This window comes from Pleurodeles waltl, chromosome 9 (assembly GCF_031143425.1).
Source record: "Pleurodeles waltl isolate 20211129_DDA chromosome 9, aPleWal1.hap1.20221129, whole genome shotgun sequence".
NCBI classification, from domain to species: Eukaryota; Metazoa; Chordata; class Amphibia; order Caudata; family Salamandridae; genus Pleurodeles; species Pleurodeles waltl.
The window spans coordinates 431,176,664-431,190,679 of NC_090448.1; the positions used below are offsets into that span (position 1 = coordinate 431,176,664).

Below are 14,016 nucleotides of genomic sequence, written 5' to 3' on the forward strand. Positions count from 1 at the left end.
ACTAAAGCTGGACATGAAAACAGGGATCTTGAATTCAAAAGTCAACATTGGAAGCAGTGTTTAAATATATGATTTAGAGTTAAGCTGCTGCCAAATATTGTGGCAAATTGTCCTCCTCCACCAGGGTGTGACAGGAAAATCTACTATTTTGGAGTTCTCATGAGAGAGGCAATGATCTCAATGAAAGAGATTTATCTGCAATTGAAAGAGCCTTACTGTAAAAAATTGGGTTTCTGGGTGGCAGAGGCACCCTTATCAAACAGAAACCATAGTCCTTTTCAAGGTAAGTGTTAGGCAAACCTTAAATTACCCTGTGCTCACTCTCTGGTATCTCGGCACAGAGCATTCAGGCTGAACTTGGAGGCAATTTGTAAAGTGTTTGTGCAACACTTCATACAGTAAAACAGTAAAAACACCACACAAAAAGATACTACACTTGGTTAGAAAAGTAGAACATAATTTAATTAATAAAACAAGTCTACAGTGACAAAAATCCAATAAGTAGAAGTTCAGTAATGAATTTTTAGAGAATTAACTGTAATATAGCATTTAGAAGCAAGAAGCACCAACTCGGGACATCTGGTTGCTCTGGACAGGGGCAAAGTAAAAGAATCATGCCACCTGCAATGGAGGGGCCAGATACAAGGACCCAGAGAAGCCCGCTGAACAAAAGTACCATAATCCTGTTGTGTTGATGACAAAGTTGCGGGTGCATCTGAAGTGGTTTGCCGGTGTTGATCCCCACAGCAAAGGAGATGCACCAATTTTCCCCATGCAGTTGAGGAGATGCATTGATTTTCTCCAAGCAGCAGCAGTAATGTGTAAGTTCTAAGATGTGGCAGGTCCGAAGATGATGTGGCGATTCTCTTCCCGCAACAGCAGCAATGCGTCAAGTTGATCCCCACAGCATAGGCGATGTGCTGGTTCTGATCCATGCAACAGAGGCGATGCACCAGTTCCGATCTGCACAGCGATTACAATACTTCTGGTTGATGGTGATGCATCTGCATAGGTCCAAGAGTTCTGGACTGAGGTGGCACCACTTGCCTGGGTAGACTCACAGATGGCAAAGACCAGGGGTGGCGGTAGGTTGGTTGGAATTCTTTAATGTCCCTGAGACTTCAGATCATGAGATCAGTCAGCTGGCCCTGGGAGTCACTCTGGGTTCTATGTTGAAAAGATGCAGGTCCAGTCCTCCTCACTGCCAGTCAAGAGGGCAGCAGGCAGCAAGTCAACACAGCAAAGCAACAGTCCAGCAGAGTAGCAGGCCAACAGAGTGACTTTCCTTATAGCAGCACAGCAGTTCTTCTTCCTGACAGGCTATCCACAGGTCTAGAGGTGTACTGAAGAGGTGATGCCGTTGAAGTGGGAGAGACTTCAAAGAAGGGCCTTTGAAGTGCACAGAGGCCCTTCCTTCATGCCTTGACTCCAGACTCACTACAGGGGGGTATGTAGCCCTTTGTGTGGGGACAGGACACAGCTATTCAGGTGCAAGTGAGGATGGGAGGGAGATGCCCAGTTCTTTCCTCACATCCTCCCAGGATGGCCTATCAGGTCACACTTAAGCTTCCATTGTTTGGGACTTTCTAGAGGGAATACACAAAGCCCAGCTATCACCCACCACAGACATGCAATCAGATACAGGCTGCAGGACACAGGGCTGGGAGCAGGAAAATTCTAAAAGTGGCATTTTCAAAATTGTAATAATAAAACTAAAGTTACCATTAAAGATAATTCATTTTTTTAATTCCATGGGTACTAAATATGACACATCTACTGCCTTTCAATTAGGAATTACAGCTTATTTAGTGTATTAAGGAATCCCCAATATTATCTTACACGATGGTAGGCCTCAGAGTAGTGAAACCAGAATTTGGGAGTTTTTCACTATCAGGACATGTAAAAGTTCAAAGAATATGCCCTACCTTTTGTTACATAGCGCCCTGCCCTATGGTCTACCTTAGGCCTACCTTAGGGGTGACATATGCAATAAAAGGGGAGTTTAAAGCTTGGCAAGGGGCTGTAAATGCCAAGTGGACATGGCAGAGTAACACTGGATTCAAAATTTGATGGCAGGCCTGGGACATGTTTTAGGTGCACTTCTTAAGTCAATGGCACAATAAGAGCTGCAGACCCACTGGTAGCATTTAATTTGCAGGCCCTGTGTGTATGTTATACCACTCCACAGGGGAATTACAAGTAAATCAAACTTGCCAATTGGGAATATGCCAATCAAACCTTTTTTCAGTGAGAAAGCACATGCACGTTAGCACTGGTTAGCAGTGGTGAAGTGCACAGAGTTCTAAGGCCAATAAAAAAAGAATTTGGCAAAATTGGAGGCGAGGAGGAAAAAAGTTTGAGGGGAAGACCACCCTAAGGATGACAGGTCTATTAGTTACTGATTGTGAAAACATAGTTTTTCTCAATTCACCTCTCATTTTCCTCCAAAATGTGTGGGTACTTGGAGATGTACTCTCAAAATATGGCCTCTGAGGCCAGGGTACTGTATTGAGGGAGCCACTGGAGCTGCGGATGCCAATGCTACGCCCTTGACATCAACCAGATTGGAGGGATATATGGCAACTTATTATTACGACAATATGTACTACACTCATAATAGCACCAGACACCCAGATAACAGCAATAGACTCACCTATCTGTTCTGTTTCACAAGCTGTGCTAGATTACTCCTTAAGCTGATATGTAGACACAAATAATAGCACAGCAGATGAGTCGGTGGATCTCAAAAGATCAACAGTATTACCTACCAACAGTGAAAGTTTCTGGTCTCTGGCTGCGGGGAACCCAAGTCCATCCCCAAAACACAGAAATATAGATAACTGGATCATGATTAAGTTGTTCAGACCCATCTGCAAAGTCCGTTTGCTTGATCGCAGACCCGCTGCCAGCTTTGAGACAATGCAAGGGTTCTGCCTTATGGTAGGCCTGCTTGTTATAACTTCAGCACTTACCCTCATACGTAAGTCAGGGACAAGATTTCAGTCACATCATGGGTGTTATGAACTTTCTGCTTTCTTACCGTGGCAGTTTGGCAAAGCTCAGGATTATATTATAGTAAAAAACTCTCAGATTTCCTTTTTTACATTGAATATGTTCCCATACTCATTTCCAATTTCATTGTTTACGATGAATATGTCTGAGCAGGTTTTTCTGAATTCTGAAATGCAGCCCGGTTAAACACTGGGGCCCATGTTTATGGACTTTTGGGACAGGGCAGAGCAGCCCGTTACCTTGCTGCACTTTCCTGGTTCAAAGGGAAAGGGCAGGAATGTGCCATATTTAAACAATACAGCACATTACTGTACTTTCCCACTGTGCTGGTGTCGTTTTGGTGTGAGATCCTTTTTGTGTGGTGTTTTCACTTTATTACTGTTTGAAGTGTTGCACTAATATTTTACACATTGCCTCTAAGGTAAGCCTGACTGCTCCGTGCCAAGCTACCAGAGGGTTGAGCACAAGTTAATTTAAGGTTGGCTTGTGCCTCACCCTGACAAAATTGTGGTTGCTGCTTGACCAGAGCTCACACCCCAGTAAACCAATAACCCAATTTCATAAACTAGCCAAGTTTGGCAGGGATTTTAAATTTCACAGGATATATTCAATGTTTTTTTTGCAAGAATGTTGGTGTAATGGTTTGGTTTCTATGATTTTAAAAATAATTGGATTGATTTGGCCAAATTTTAGAATGTCTTTTAAGGTGCCTAAAGAGTGGTACACATTGATTAGGGATCCTCATGTTTCTGGCAAAACGGGAGAGAAATGGTCTAGGTGCTGTTTGTTTTAGATGACAGGGACATGTATTTTATAGAAGTTTCCTTGTCCACTAAGTAGTGGAGAAGCTTGTTGAATTTTGAGATTGGTGGATTTTGGTGATAGGATTTAGGGTGGTGGTATTCTGGTACCGGAATTGTAAAATAGTTTAAGTCTGGTTGGCAGATTTGGAAATTAGAGCTATTAGGTAAACTAGTTTGGTAGAATTAATGGTTAGTTTACATTCTTTGCGCTATTAATCTATTGAGAACTGTGGGAAAATAGATTTTATATGGAAAATTTCCTATCTTACTTTTACAGGGAATCAGTGAACGTAGGCTTTTGCCTATGCTGTTTCAGCTTGGTCTTCAGATGTAGGGGGGTTGGATGTTTAACACACAATCCCTGATGGAATTATACATAATTAGAGCATCATTGATGTTTTTTGATAGGTCCAACTGTTTGAATCCTGGGAGGAGATGGTCTTTGAGTGCTAATGGGAAATGTTTTAATAGGATGAGCCCAATAAATGATAGTTTGTGTTTCAATAGGGCCTTTGGTGATAATTCTATAATGTCTGTAAATCACAAAATATCTATAATTCTAAAGTGTTTATAATTTCTTACTGGACAATTGTTTTCTTCTATGTTACTCTATATTGTCTCTATGTAGGTCATCGTACTATCACAACCACATTTTTGAAGTACATAAGTAAATGATTACATTTTAGATGTGTCTAAAATTAGAAAGTAGTTGCCTTACTCAACATTATCATTGCATGAGTGATGCTGATACAAAGCCAAAGAGAAAATGGGTTTCAGGGTGTAATACAATGTGTGAGAAGTCAAAATAAAAGGAAAACTACAGTCATTGCTTGTTTATGCCTGAGGTCTGAGTAAATTACCATTGCAGGAATATCACAGAAAAACAATCGGAACGCCCCTAGACTCTGCGTTTTTAATTTCTTTTGTTTTTGTATCTTCCCCGAATCCTGATCCACTACTTATCCATAAACATATAGCAACATATTTCAACAGTTCTCGTCTTTTTTCATTTTTACCACTATCACATGTTCCTTCAAGATTATAGTTACTGAAATCAGATTTTTTCACAGAAGGACAGTAAATGGGCTGGTATGTACGAATACGTCTGAATCGTATAAATAGGATCACAAACGTTCAGCTGACACTAGAGAAATATTGCAGCCCTGCATCATTATGTTTAATGAGACTAGTACTTCAAACCAATGGATGGCAGCCTCTAGCCACGATTCATTCTGCCAAAACCTGCAAATATTTGTTATTTGCTATGTCTTTAACTTTTATTAAAAAAACAGTAGAAAATTAACATTTTCCTTGATGTTTAAACAATTCTTCTGACCTTCACCTTAAAGTGCTGCCTCATTAGTGACAAAAATAAGCAATTGATGCTCATTGGAAACGTGCATGAGATCTCCCCTATATTGTGTGCAACAAACTGCTACGTTTATGCGTAGATAATGGAAAGAGCCTGCCATAACAATGGCTGCTGGCTACACAAAGTCCTTTGTGTAAAATACAGAGTAATACTATGCAAATTGCTTGTTCCTGTTTGCAAATGTAGGGCCTTAGAGTTTGGTAGTTTGGTTATCCTTCACAAGTGTGATGGATACCTCACTCTCTTTGATGGAAGTGATTTATATCCTAATGCACTTTTTAACAAGGAGGACAGGATGTCCGTCATTTTTATAACGGAGTACCATACCACTATCCTCTAAATGAGCTCCTTAATCTTATTAATAAACATATCTTATGCACAAATAAGAAATGTGTACATCAAATGAGTAATATGTTCTGAATTGTGTTTTGTAATGTGATATGCAGTATCCACTTTGTAATAGTCCATGATTTTGTTACCTCTAAATAGAGGCTTTGATGCTCGTACAGGGATAATATTTCACCCTAATGTATATCCCTGAGGATTATTCACATTTCTATAGCTCTGAATCACTGTTTTAAAAAAAAGAAGCATAGCCTCATCCATACAAAGTTGACTCCTTCATCATAGAGCTGCTGCCGCGCCTGCAACTGTGTTGCAAGGCGGACTTTTGCCAGAGCTCTTTTTGGGTACACCGTTTGTGTGCATTGTATTAAGTAATGGAGGAGAGTTGCTTTATTTAGATCACCTCTCTACGTATACAATATTAACAATACTCAGAAAAGGGAAATGGTGTACTAAGCCACCTCCCCCATCTATCCTATTGGACATGTTTCTGTACTAGTCTCTTGTGTTTTCAAATCCCAGGAATTTCTTGGGGATCTGAATAATTAAAGTACTCTTCTCTCTAACTATTCCCAACTTGTAACTTGTTCTACTTTGCTCAAGGGGTAAAATATTGAGAGTATAACCTGTCCTTCATTGGTGCTCATGTTTCTTGAAAAGACAATGTTCTAAACTATTAGTTTCTAGGCTTACTAAGGCTGATAGCGAGAGACACACATTCCCCTGTCATGGCTAGACAATGAGAAGTCTTAATATTCCTCTCCTCCTTGCACCTAATTCCAAGGTGCCCAGTTTTTGTTCCTGAATATCATAATTGAATCTTGTCTTTTCTTCTAGGGAAGCGCATTTGCCTCGGGGAGGGACTTGCCCGCATGGAGCTCTTCCTTTTTTTTACCACCATACTGCAGCACTTCACTTTAAAAGCGGCTGGAAATCCAGATAATATCAACCTCACCCCAGAGATAAGTGGATTTTCGAATCTGCCTCACCGGTATCAACTCCACCTCATTCCACGCTTTGGATGAACCGCTGGCATAGTGTTAATTTAGGTGTCTCATTTAATATCTGTATTCTAAAAGGAGGGTACGCATAATTTAGAATTGCAACTGTATGTAAACTGTGTGGTTTAAAGCTGAAAGCAAGGCATATACTAAAAATTCACTAGTAAGTAAATCCTGCATGTGCTAAAATATAACTCCTGATATTTGCATGCAGTCTTGTGAGTTCCTAATCCAATAAAGCAAGAGTTGGATAAATGCAAATGGGTGGAGTGGTTAATCTTTTATGGAGCGAGTTACATGTATTAATTCACCTAAGTGCCATGAGGAATCAAAGTGACACCCTTTAGTGAGCCATGATCATAGTCCAGGACTGACCCACTATTTAATTTGTGACCCACCGCAAAGATTGGACACTACGCAAAGTATTCTTGGCTGTATGAGCACTGCTTACTTTCTCGTTCTTCTGCTACCTTCATGACTCCAGAGACAAGGGATAGTACCAACAGGAAGGCCAGGGAGACTAAGGCAGATTAAGGGACATATTTACAAGAAATTGGTGCATCGTTCCCGATGCACCACTTTTCTTGCATTGCCCCTGCCAAACCTAACGACACCATTGTTGCACCGTATTTACATTAGGACAATAGCATCAACATTTTTTATGCTATTGTGCCTCTTTGCTGTACTAGCGTAAAAGGTTTGACCCTAGTGCAGCAAAGCACAAAGATGCCCATTGATTAAAATGGGTGCATAATTTTAACGCCTGCTCTGGGCAGGTGTTAAAAACAACAGATAAAATGGTGAAGTGTTGTAAATTTCACTTCGCCATATTTTGGGCTTCCCTGCATCAGAATGCACCCCTTGCATACATTGTGCCTGACAGAGGCATAATGTGGTGCAAGGGATTGCAAAGTGGTGCAATGCAAGCAATGTGCCACTTTGTAAATATGGCGTGAGGGAAAAGCCACCTTAGCATTGCCTTCATGTCAATAAAATGACCCTTTGGCGGTGCAAGGTGGCACTAGGAGCTTGTAAATTTGCCCCTAAATGTCTTTCCAGGCAACCACTAATTAACCTTTGATTAGTTGAGTCTTGCGTGCACTGACAAAATATTTTTCCCTTATACCGGCTATCTGTCTTACAAGTCTTACTAGTGCATAATTTTGCTTCAAGTTCGTTTCTAAGATAAGGTCAAGAAAGGTAGGTGTGAAAGAAGCCAACAGAGACAAGGATGGAGATGGCCCCTGTAGGAAAGTACCATCTTGCATAGCATGTTACCCCCATTTTTACATGTATGTCAGTTTGTTTTTGCCTGTCTCACTGGGATCCTTTTAGCCAGGACGCCAGTGCTCATAGTTTGCGGCCTGAATGTGTATACCTGTGTAGTGACTAACTGTGTCACTGAGGTTCTGCTAATCAGAACCTCAGTGCTCATGCTCTCCCTACCTTTAAATTTGTCAATATAGGCTAGTGACCACTTTTACCAATTTTAATTGGCACACTGTAACACCCTTATAATTCCTTAGTATATGGTACGTGGGTACCCAGGGTATTGGTTTTCCAGGAGATCCCTTTGGGCTGCAGCATTTCTTTTGCCACCCATAGGGAGCTCAGAAAAATCTTTACACAGGACTGCCATTGCAGCCTGAGTGAAATAACGCACACGTTATTTCACAGTCATTTTCACTGCACTTAAGTAACTTATAAGTCGCCTATATGTCTAACCTTCACTTGCTGAAGGTTAGGTGCAAAGTTACTAAGTGTGAGGGCACCCTTGCACTAGCAAAGGTGCTCCACATAGTTCAGGGCCAATTCCCCGGACTTTGTGAGTGTGGGAACACCATTACAAGCGTTCACTACATGTAGGTCAATATCTATGTGTAGCTTCACAATGGTAACTCCGACCATGGCCATGTAACATATCTAAGATCATGGAATTGTCCCCCCAAGCAAAATCTGGTATTGGGGACACAATTCCATGCATCCCCAGGGCTCCACTATGGACCCTGGTTACTGCCAAACCAGCTCTCTGGGGTTTTCTCAGCAGCAACCGTTGCTGCCACCCCACAGACAGGGGTTCTGCCCTCCTGGGGTCTGGGCAGCCCAGTCCCAGGAAGGCAGAACTAAGAATTTCCTCTGAGAGAGGGTGTTACACCCTCTCCCTTTTGAAATAGGTGTTAAAGGCTGGGGAGGGGGAGCCTCTCCCAACCTCTGGAAATGCTTTGAAGGGTACAGATGGTGCCCTCCTTGCATAAACCAGTCTACACCGGTTCAGGGATTCCACCAGCCCCTGCTCTGGTGCGAAACTGGACAAAGGAAAGGGGAGTGACCACTCCCCTGTCCATCACGACCCCAGGGGTGGTGCCCAGAGCTCCTCCAGTGTGTCTCAGACCTCTGCCATCTTGAATCCAGAGGTGTGAGGGCACTCTGGAGGGCTCTGAGTGGCCAGTGCCAGCAGGTGACGTCAGAGATCCCTCCTGATAGGTGCTTACTTGACTAGGTGGCCAATCCTCCTCTGAGGGCTATTTAGGGTCTGTCCTGTGGGCTTTTCATCGGATAACGACTTGCAAGAATTCACCATAGTTCCTCTGCTCCTCTCTCTTCGACTTCTGCCAAGGATCGACCGCTGACTGCTCCAGGACGCCTGCAAAACTGCAACAAAGTAGCAAGAAGACTACCAGCGACATTGTAGCGCCTAATCCTGCCGGCTTTCTTGACTGTTTCCTGGTGGTGCATGCTTTGGGGGCTGTCTGCCTTCATCCTGCACTGGAAGCCACAAATAAATCTCCCGTCGGTCAACTGAATCTTCCTCCTGCTCAAGTAGGCACCGAACTTCAGCGTCACCTGTATTCTGGGACCCCTCCCATACTGACGGGCGTGGCCCCTGGAACACAGGTGGGGGACCCAAGTGACCCAGACTGTCCAGTGGTCCAACTCTCCAAATTTGGAGGAGGTAAGTCCTTGCCTCCCCTCTCCAGACAGTAATCCTGTGCACTGCGTGAACTGCAGCAACAAGGGCTTCTGTGCACATTTCCACAAAATCCTTAATGCACAGGTAAGCCTAGGTCCCCAGCACTCTGTCCTGCAATACTCAGCTCCCTGAGTTGATCTCTGGTGTCGTGGGACCCTCTTTTGCAGTGTTGAGACGACTGATGTGTTCAGACTTCTTGAATCCACGTTCAAGTACTTCTGCAGGTGCTACCTTCTTGTGCGTGGGCTCTCTATGTTGCTGAGGGACCCTCTGTCTCCTCTCCCATGTGGTGACATCCTGGTCCTTCCTGGGCCCAGGCAGCACCCTTTTTATTCAACTGCAGTTCTTGCGGCTAGCAAGGCTTTTTTGCAGTATTTTGCAAAGAAAATAACTCTGCATCCTCCAGCACTCCGAGGGACATCTTCTGCATTAAGGAGAAGTTCCTAGCATCTTTCGTTGTTGCAGAATCTTCAGCTTCTTCCATCCAGAGGCAGCCATTTTGCACCTTCATCTGGGGTTTAGTGGGCACCTGCCCCCCTAGACACTTTTACAACTCTTTGACTTGGCCCCCTTCCTTTGCAGGTCCTCAGGTCCAGGATTCCATCTTCAGTGCTTTGCAGTCTGTTGTGGTCTTTGCAAAATCCTCTATCACGACTTTTTGTTTCTGGGGAAATAGTAGTACTTTACTCCTACTTTCCAGGGTCTTGGGGTGGGGTATCTTGGACACCCTTAGTGTTTTCTTACACTCCCAGCAACCCCCTAAACACTACACAAGCCTAGAGGTCCATTCGTGGTTTGCATTCCACTTTCTTAGTATTTGGTTTGTGTTGCCCCTAGGCCTATTGCATCCCATTGTATTCTATTGTGTTTGCACTACTTTCTGACTGTTTTACTTACCTGATTTTGGTTTGTGTGTATATTTTGCGTATTTTACTTACTACCTAAGAGAGTATATCCTCTGAGTTATTCTTGGCACATTGTCACTAAAATAAAGTACCTTTATTTTTAGTAACTCTGAGTATTGTCTTTCTTATGATATAGTACCTCTATGATATAAGTGGAATAGTAGGAGCTTTGCATGCCTCCTAGTTCAGCCTAAGCTGCTCTGCTATAGCTACCTCTATCAGCCTAAGCTGCTAGAACACTACTAATCTACTAATAAAGGATAACTGGACCTGCCACAAGGTGTAAGTACCATTGGTACCCACTATAAGCCAGGCCAGCCTCCTACCTTGGTGGTGCAGTGGTGGGATAAGTACTTGTAACTGCTTTACCACTTTGTCATTGGTGTTTTTTATAAGAAAACCATATTCTACATACTTAGAAATATACACAGCAGTTAATCTAAACAGTCTTACTTCCTTTCTAAAATCTTTCTAAAAAGTTTCAGAAACGTTTGAAAAAGTTTTTCTCTTTTCTTTAAAAGTTTCTAAACTTTTTCTTTCTCCTCTAAACTCTTTCTTTCAACTATGTCTGTAGTAGAGGCCACTCCCAAAGTTGTGCAGACAACTTATGAGAATTTAAACTTTAAAAGTTTGCGGGGACTCTGTATAGAAAGTAGTTTAGGTATTGGTAAGAACCCTACCAAAGATATTCTCCTTAGCCTTCTCCTTGAAAGAGACCAGAACCAGACTGGTCAAACCCAGGATCAGGAGATAGAGGAGGGGAGAATCTTGGCACATTGTCGCTAAAATAAAGTACCTTTATTTTTAGTAACTCTGAGTATTGTCTTTCTTATGATATAGTACCTATATGATATAAGTGGTATAGTAAGAGCCTTGCATGTCTCCTAGTTCAGCCTAAGCTGCTCTGCCATAGCTACCTCTATCAGTCTAAGTTGCTAGAACACTACTACTCTACTAATAAGGGATAACTGGACCTGGCACAAGGTGTAGGTACCATTGGTACCCGCTATAAGCCAGGCCAGCCTCCTATAGCCCCTGCAAGCAGTTTATGTGGCCCATTGTCAGAAGAGATGTGTGGAACAGATGTCACTTTGCATATGGTAGTAAAACCCTTTTAACAAGCCTAGGGTCTGTCTTATAACTTAACTTTCGTTTAATTCATACACCACCATGTAAGAGGCCAGGTGTAGATAAACAAGCCGCAGGCCTGCGCCTGGAACGTGTTCTGTTCAATCAGGATAAAGAATCATAAAGCTGAATTGTTGATTGTGATTTAGCATGAATTGTGGGCTCTTGCTTTTACTATACTACTTACAAACCTGCCCCCTACACTGCTGGTACCATGGACAACACTTGCTGCAAACCATTGCCAACTTGATCTCATTCCAAAAGAAGAAGATTCACATCACTCTACCACAAAAATAGAGGTTCTTTGATGATGGAAAAAACTGTCCAATATGTATAGAATGCATTTTTTTGCAATCAGCATTAACAGGAATATTGTTATCTTAAATTAAAATTTAGGGTTTCGGCGTTTTTAAAAACGTTTTAGGATGTCACATTTACAGGTGAGAGTAGATGAGTTAGCCAATGACTGGCTTTTGCCTCATAGTTCATCTCCACCAAATAATGCTGTAGGTTTCCAAAAAATAATGAAACTGCTGTTGTTGGTCCTAAGCCAGATAGAAAAAAGTACAATTCAATGTCAAATTACAATTTATTAATTAACAAAACCCTCTTTAAAAACGTTTTAATGATATTTAGATTGTTTCGTTCAAAACTTTTAAAATGTTCTGTTCTGCATTAATAGACAGAATGGTCAAAATAAATTTCACAAATAAAAAAAGTAGACACGAATTTCTTCAGTCTGGAACATCTCAAAAATGATTTTATAAGAATGTGTATGTAAGCATGTTTCCATCAGTACTCTATTGGTAATACAATACAAAAAAAAACAAAAACAATAATTACCAAGTATCCAGGAAAAGCAGAGTGTAATAATAGCATGCATGAAATGTGGCTTGGGCAATGGGCATTTTGCAGTCAGTGACACTATTTGGCACCACACTCAAGCACAATGAACAAGCCACATCGACATTCCAAGAATAGAAGCTAATCAAATCTGATACCTATGCATCAATACACAGAAAAGCAGTTATGCATACACATCTGCCCCAAAACAAAAAAGTTCACATTCTCTTGAAAGCATAAAAAAGTAATTCCCTACCTAACAAATACGTGCATGTGTATGCCACAGCATGATACATCTGACACTGGCACCTACAACAAAAGGATGCATATTTTTTGCATGGGTACATAAAATATGCATGAATGCCTAGAATATGCTCTACACGTTAGCAAATGTATTCTACACATGCATACAATATAGAGCTAAATTATATTGCCCTATGTTGTCAAGTACAAACGATGTATTACAGTGGCAGTGATATGTGATGTTAAAGGTCTTCAAACGTACACCCACTATGCATCCGAGGTGCTTGGTGGGAATATTCTTGTTTGATAAGAGATGCTAGTTAGTGTTATTTGAACATTGCAACCCACCCCCACACACACACACATAGCTGCTCACTTTAGCCAGTCTTAAGTTAAAAGTGAAAATTGCTACTGTATGTGTGTGTGATCAAGTGCAATGTAAATGCAGTCAATCTTATTTGCACAATGTGGGCGTGGAATGGAAGGTGTGTTGCAGAAAAGTATTTTGGGGTCTGAGAAAAATATCTTGTTTTTTTTAAGCACAGGCATAATTTATTGTAGGAGGCTGGCCTGGTGTGTGGTGGGTGCCTATGGTACTTACACCTTTTACCAGGTCTAGTTATCCCTTATTAGTGTAGTATAGTCAGTGTCTAGAAGCCAGGCCCTCTAGAGGTAGCATTGGATGAGCAGTCAAGGCTTATCTAGGAGACATGCAAAGCTCATGCAATACCACCGTGGTCACACAGTACTCACACATATGAAAGAAAACACTCAGTGTTACAAAAATAGAGGTACTTTATTTTGGTGCCACAAATACCAAAAAAAGCTTAGAGGCTATACTCTCTTAGGAGGTAAGTAATACGCTAATTAAGTACACTAGTATGCAGAAATAGGCATAAAAACAGTTAGAAAACAGTGCAGTTAGTGTAAATCACAATGGAGAGAAATAGGCCTGGGGAAGCACAAACCATATACTAAGAAAGTGGAACGCGAAAGTCGGTCCCCCACCTAGGCAAGTGTAGTGTGCAGAGGGGAGCTGGGAGTACTAAGAAAGCCAAAAGGTAAGTACCACAACCCACCCCAGCGACAAGGAAAGCAGGAGTAAATCACAATAAATTTCCTAGAATACAGGGCGTGGCCTGGCCGACCCGCAAGATGGCCGCCACACTGTGAGGCTCTGCCTGGCAGGGGACTTCATTGGTGCTGGTATCCTGGCGGATCAGCCACCTGCCTCCTAATTCTTCCCAAGTGCTGCTGGGGAAGGCTTGGAGAGGCTGCAGGCCTCAGCGAGGTGCCTGTTGGGTGCCTGGGGCCGCGCTGGCCTGTGTGGCCCTGCGGGCGGGCCTATGTCTTCGGCTGCCGGAGGCCAGGCTGGTGAGTGGCGTGAGGAGCG

General features: G+C 42.3%; 1 protein-coding gene across 1 annotated transcript in view; it reads left to right on the plus strand.

Annotated features, from left to right (window-relative positions):
* LOC138259477 (cytochrome P450 2G1-like) overlaps positions 1-6,788 on the plus strand; it is a 320,857-nt gene extending 314,069 nt beyond the window's left edge. The window contains exon 9 of the mRNA XM_069207247.1: positions 6,370-6,788. Coding sequence (XP_069063348.1) covers positions 6,370-6,557 — 188 coding nt within the window. The 3' untranslated portion in view covers positions 6,558-6,788. The remainder of the gene's footprint in view (positions 1-6,369) is intronic.
* The last annotated feature ends 7,228 nt before the right edge of the window (positions 6,789-14,016 follow it).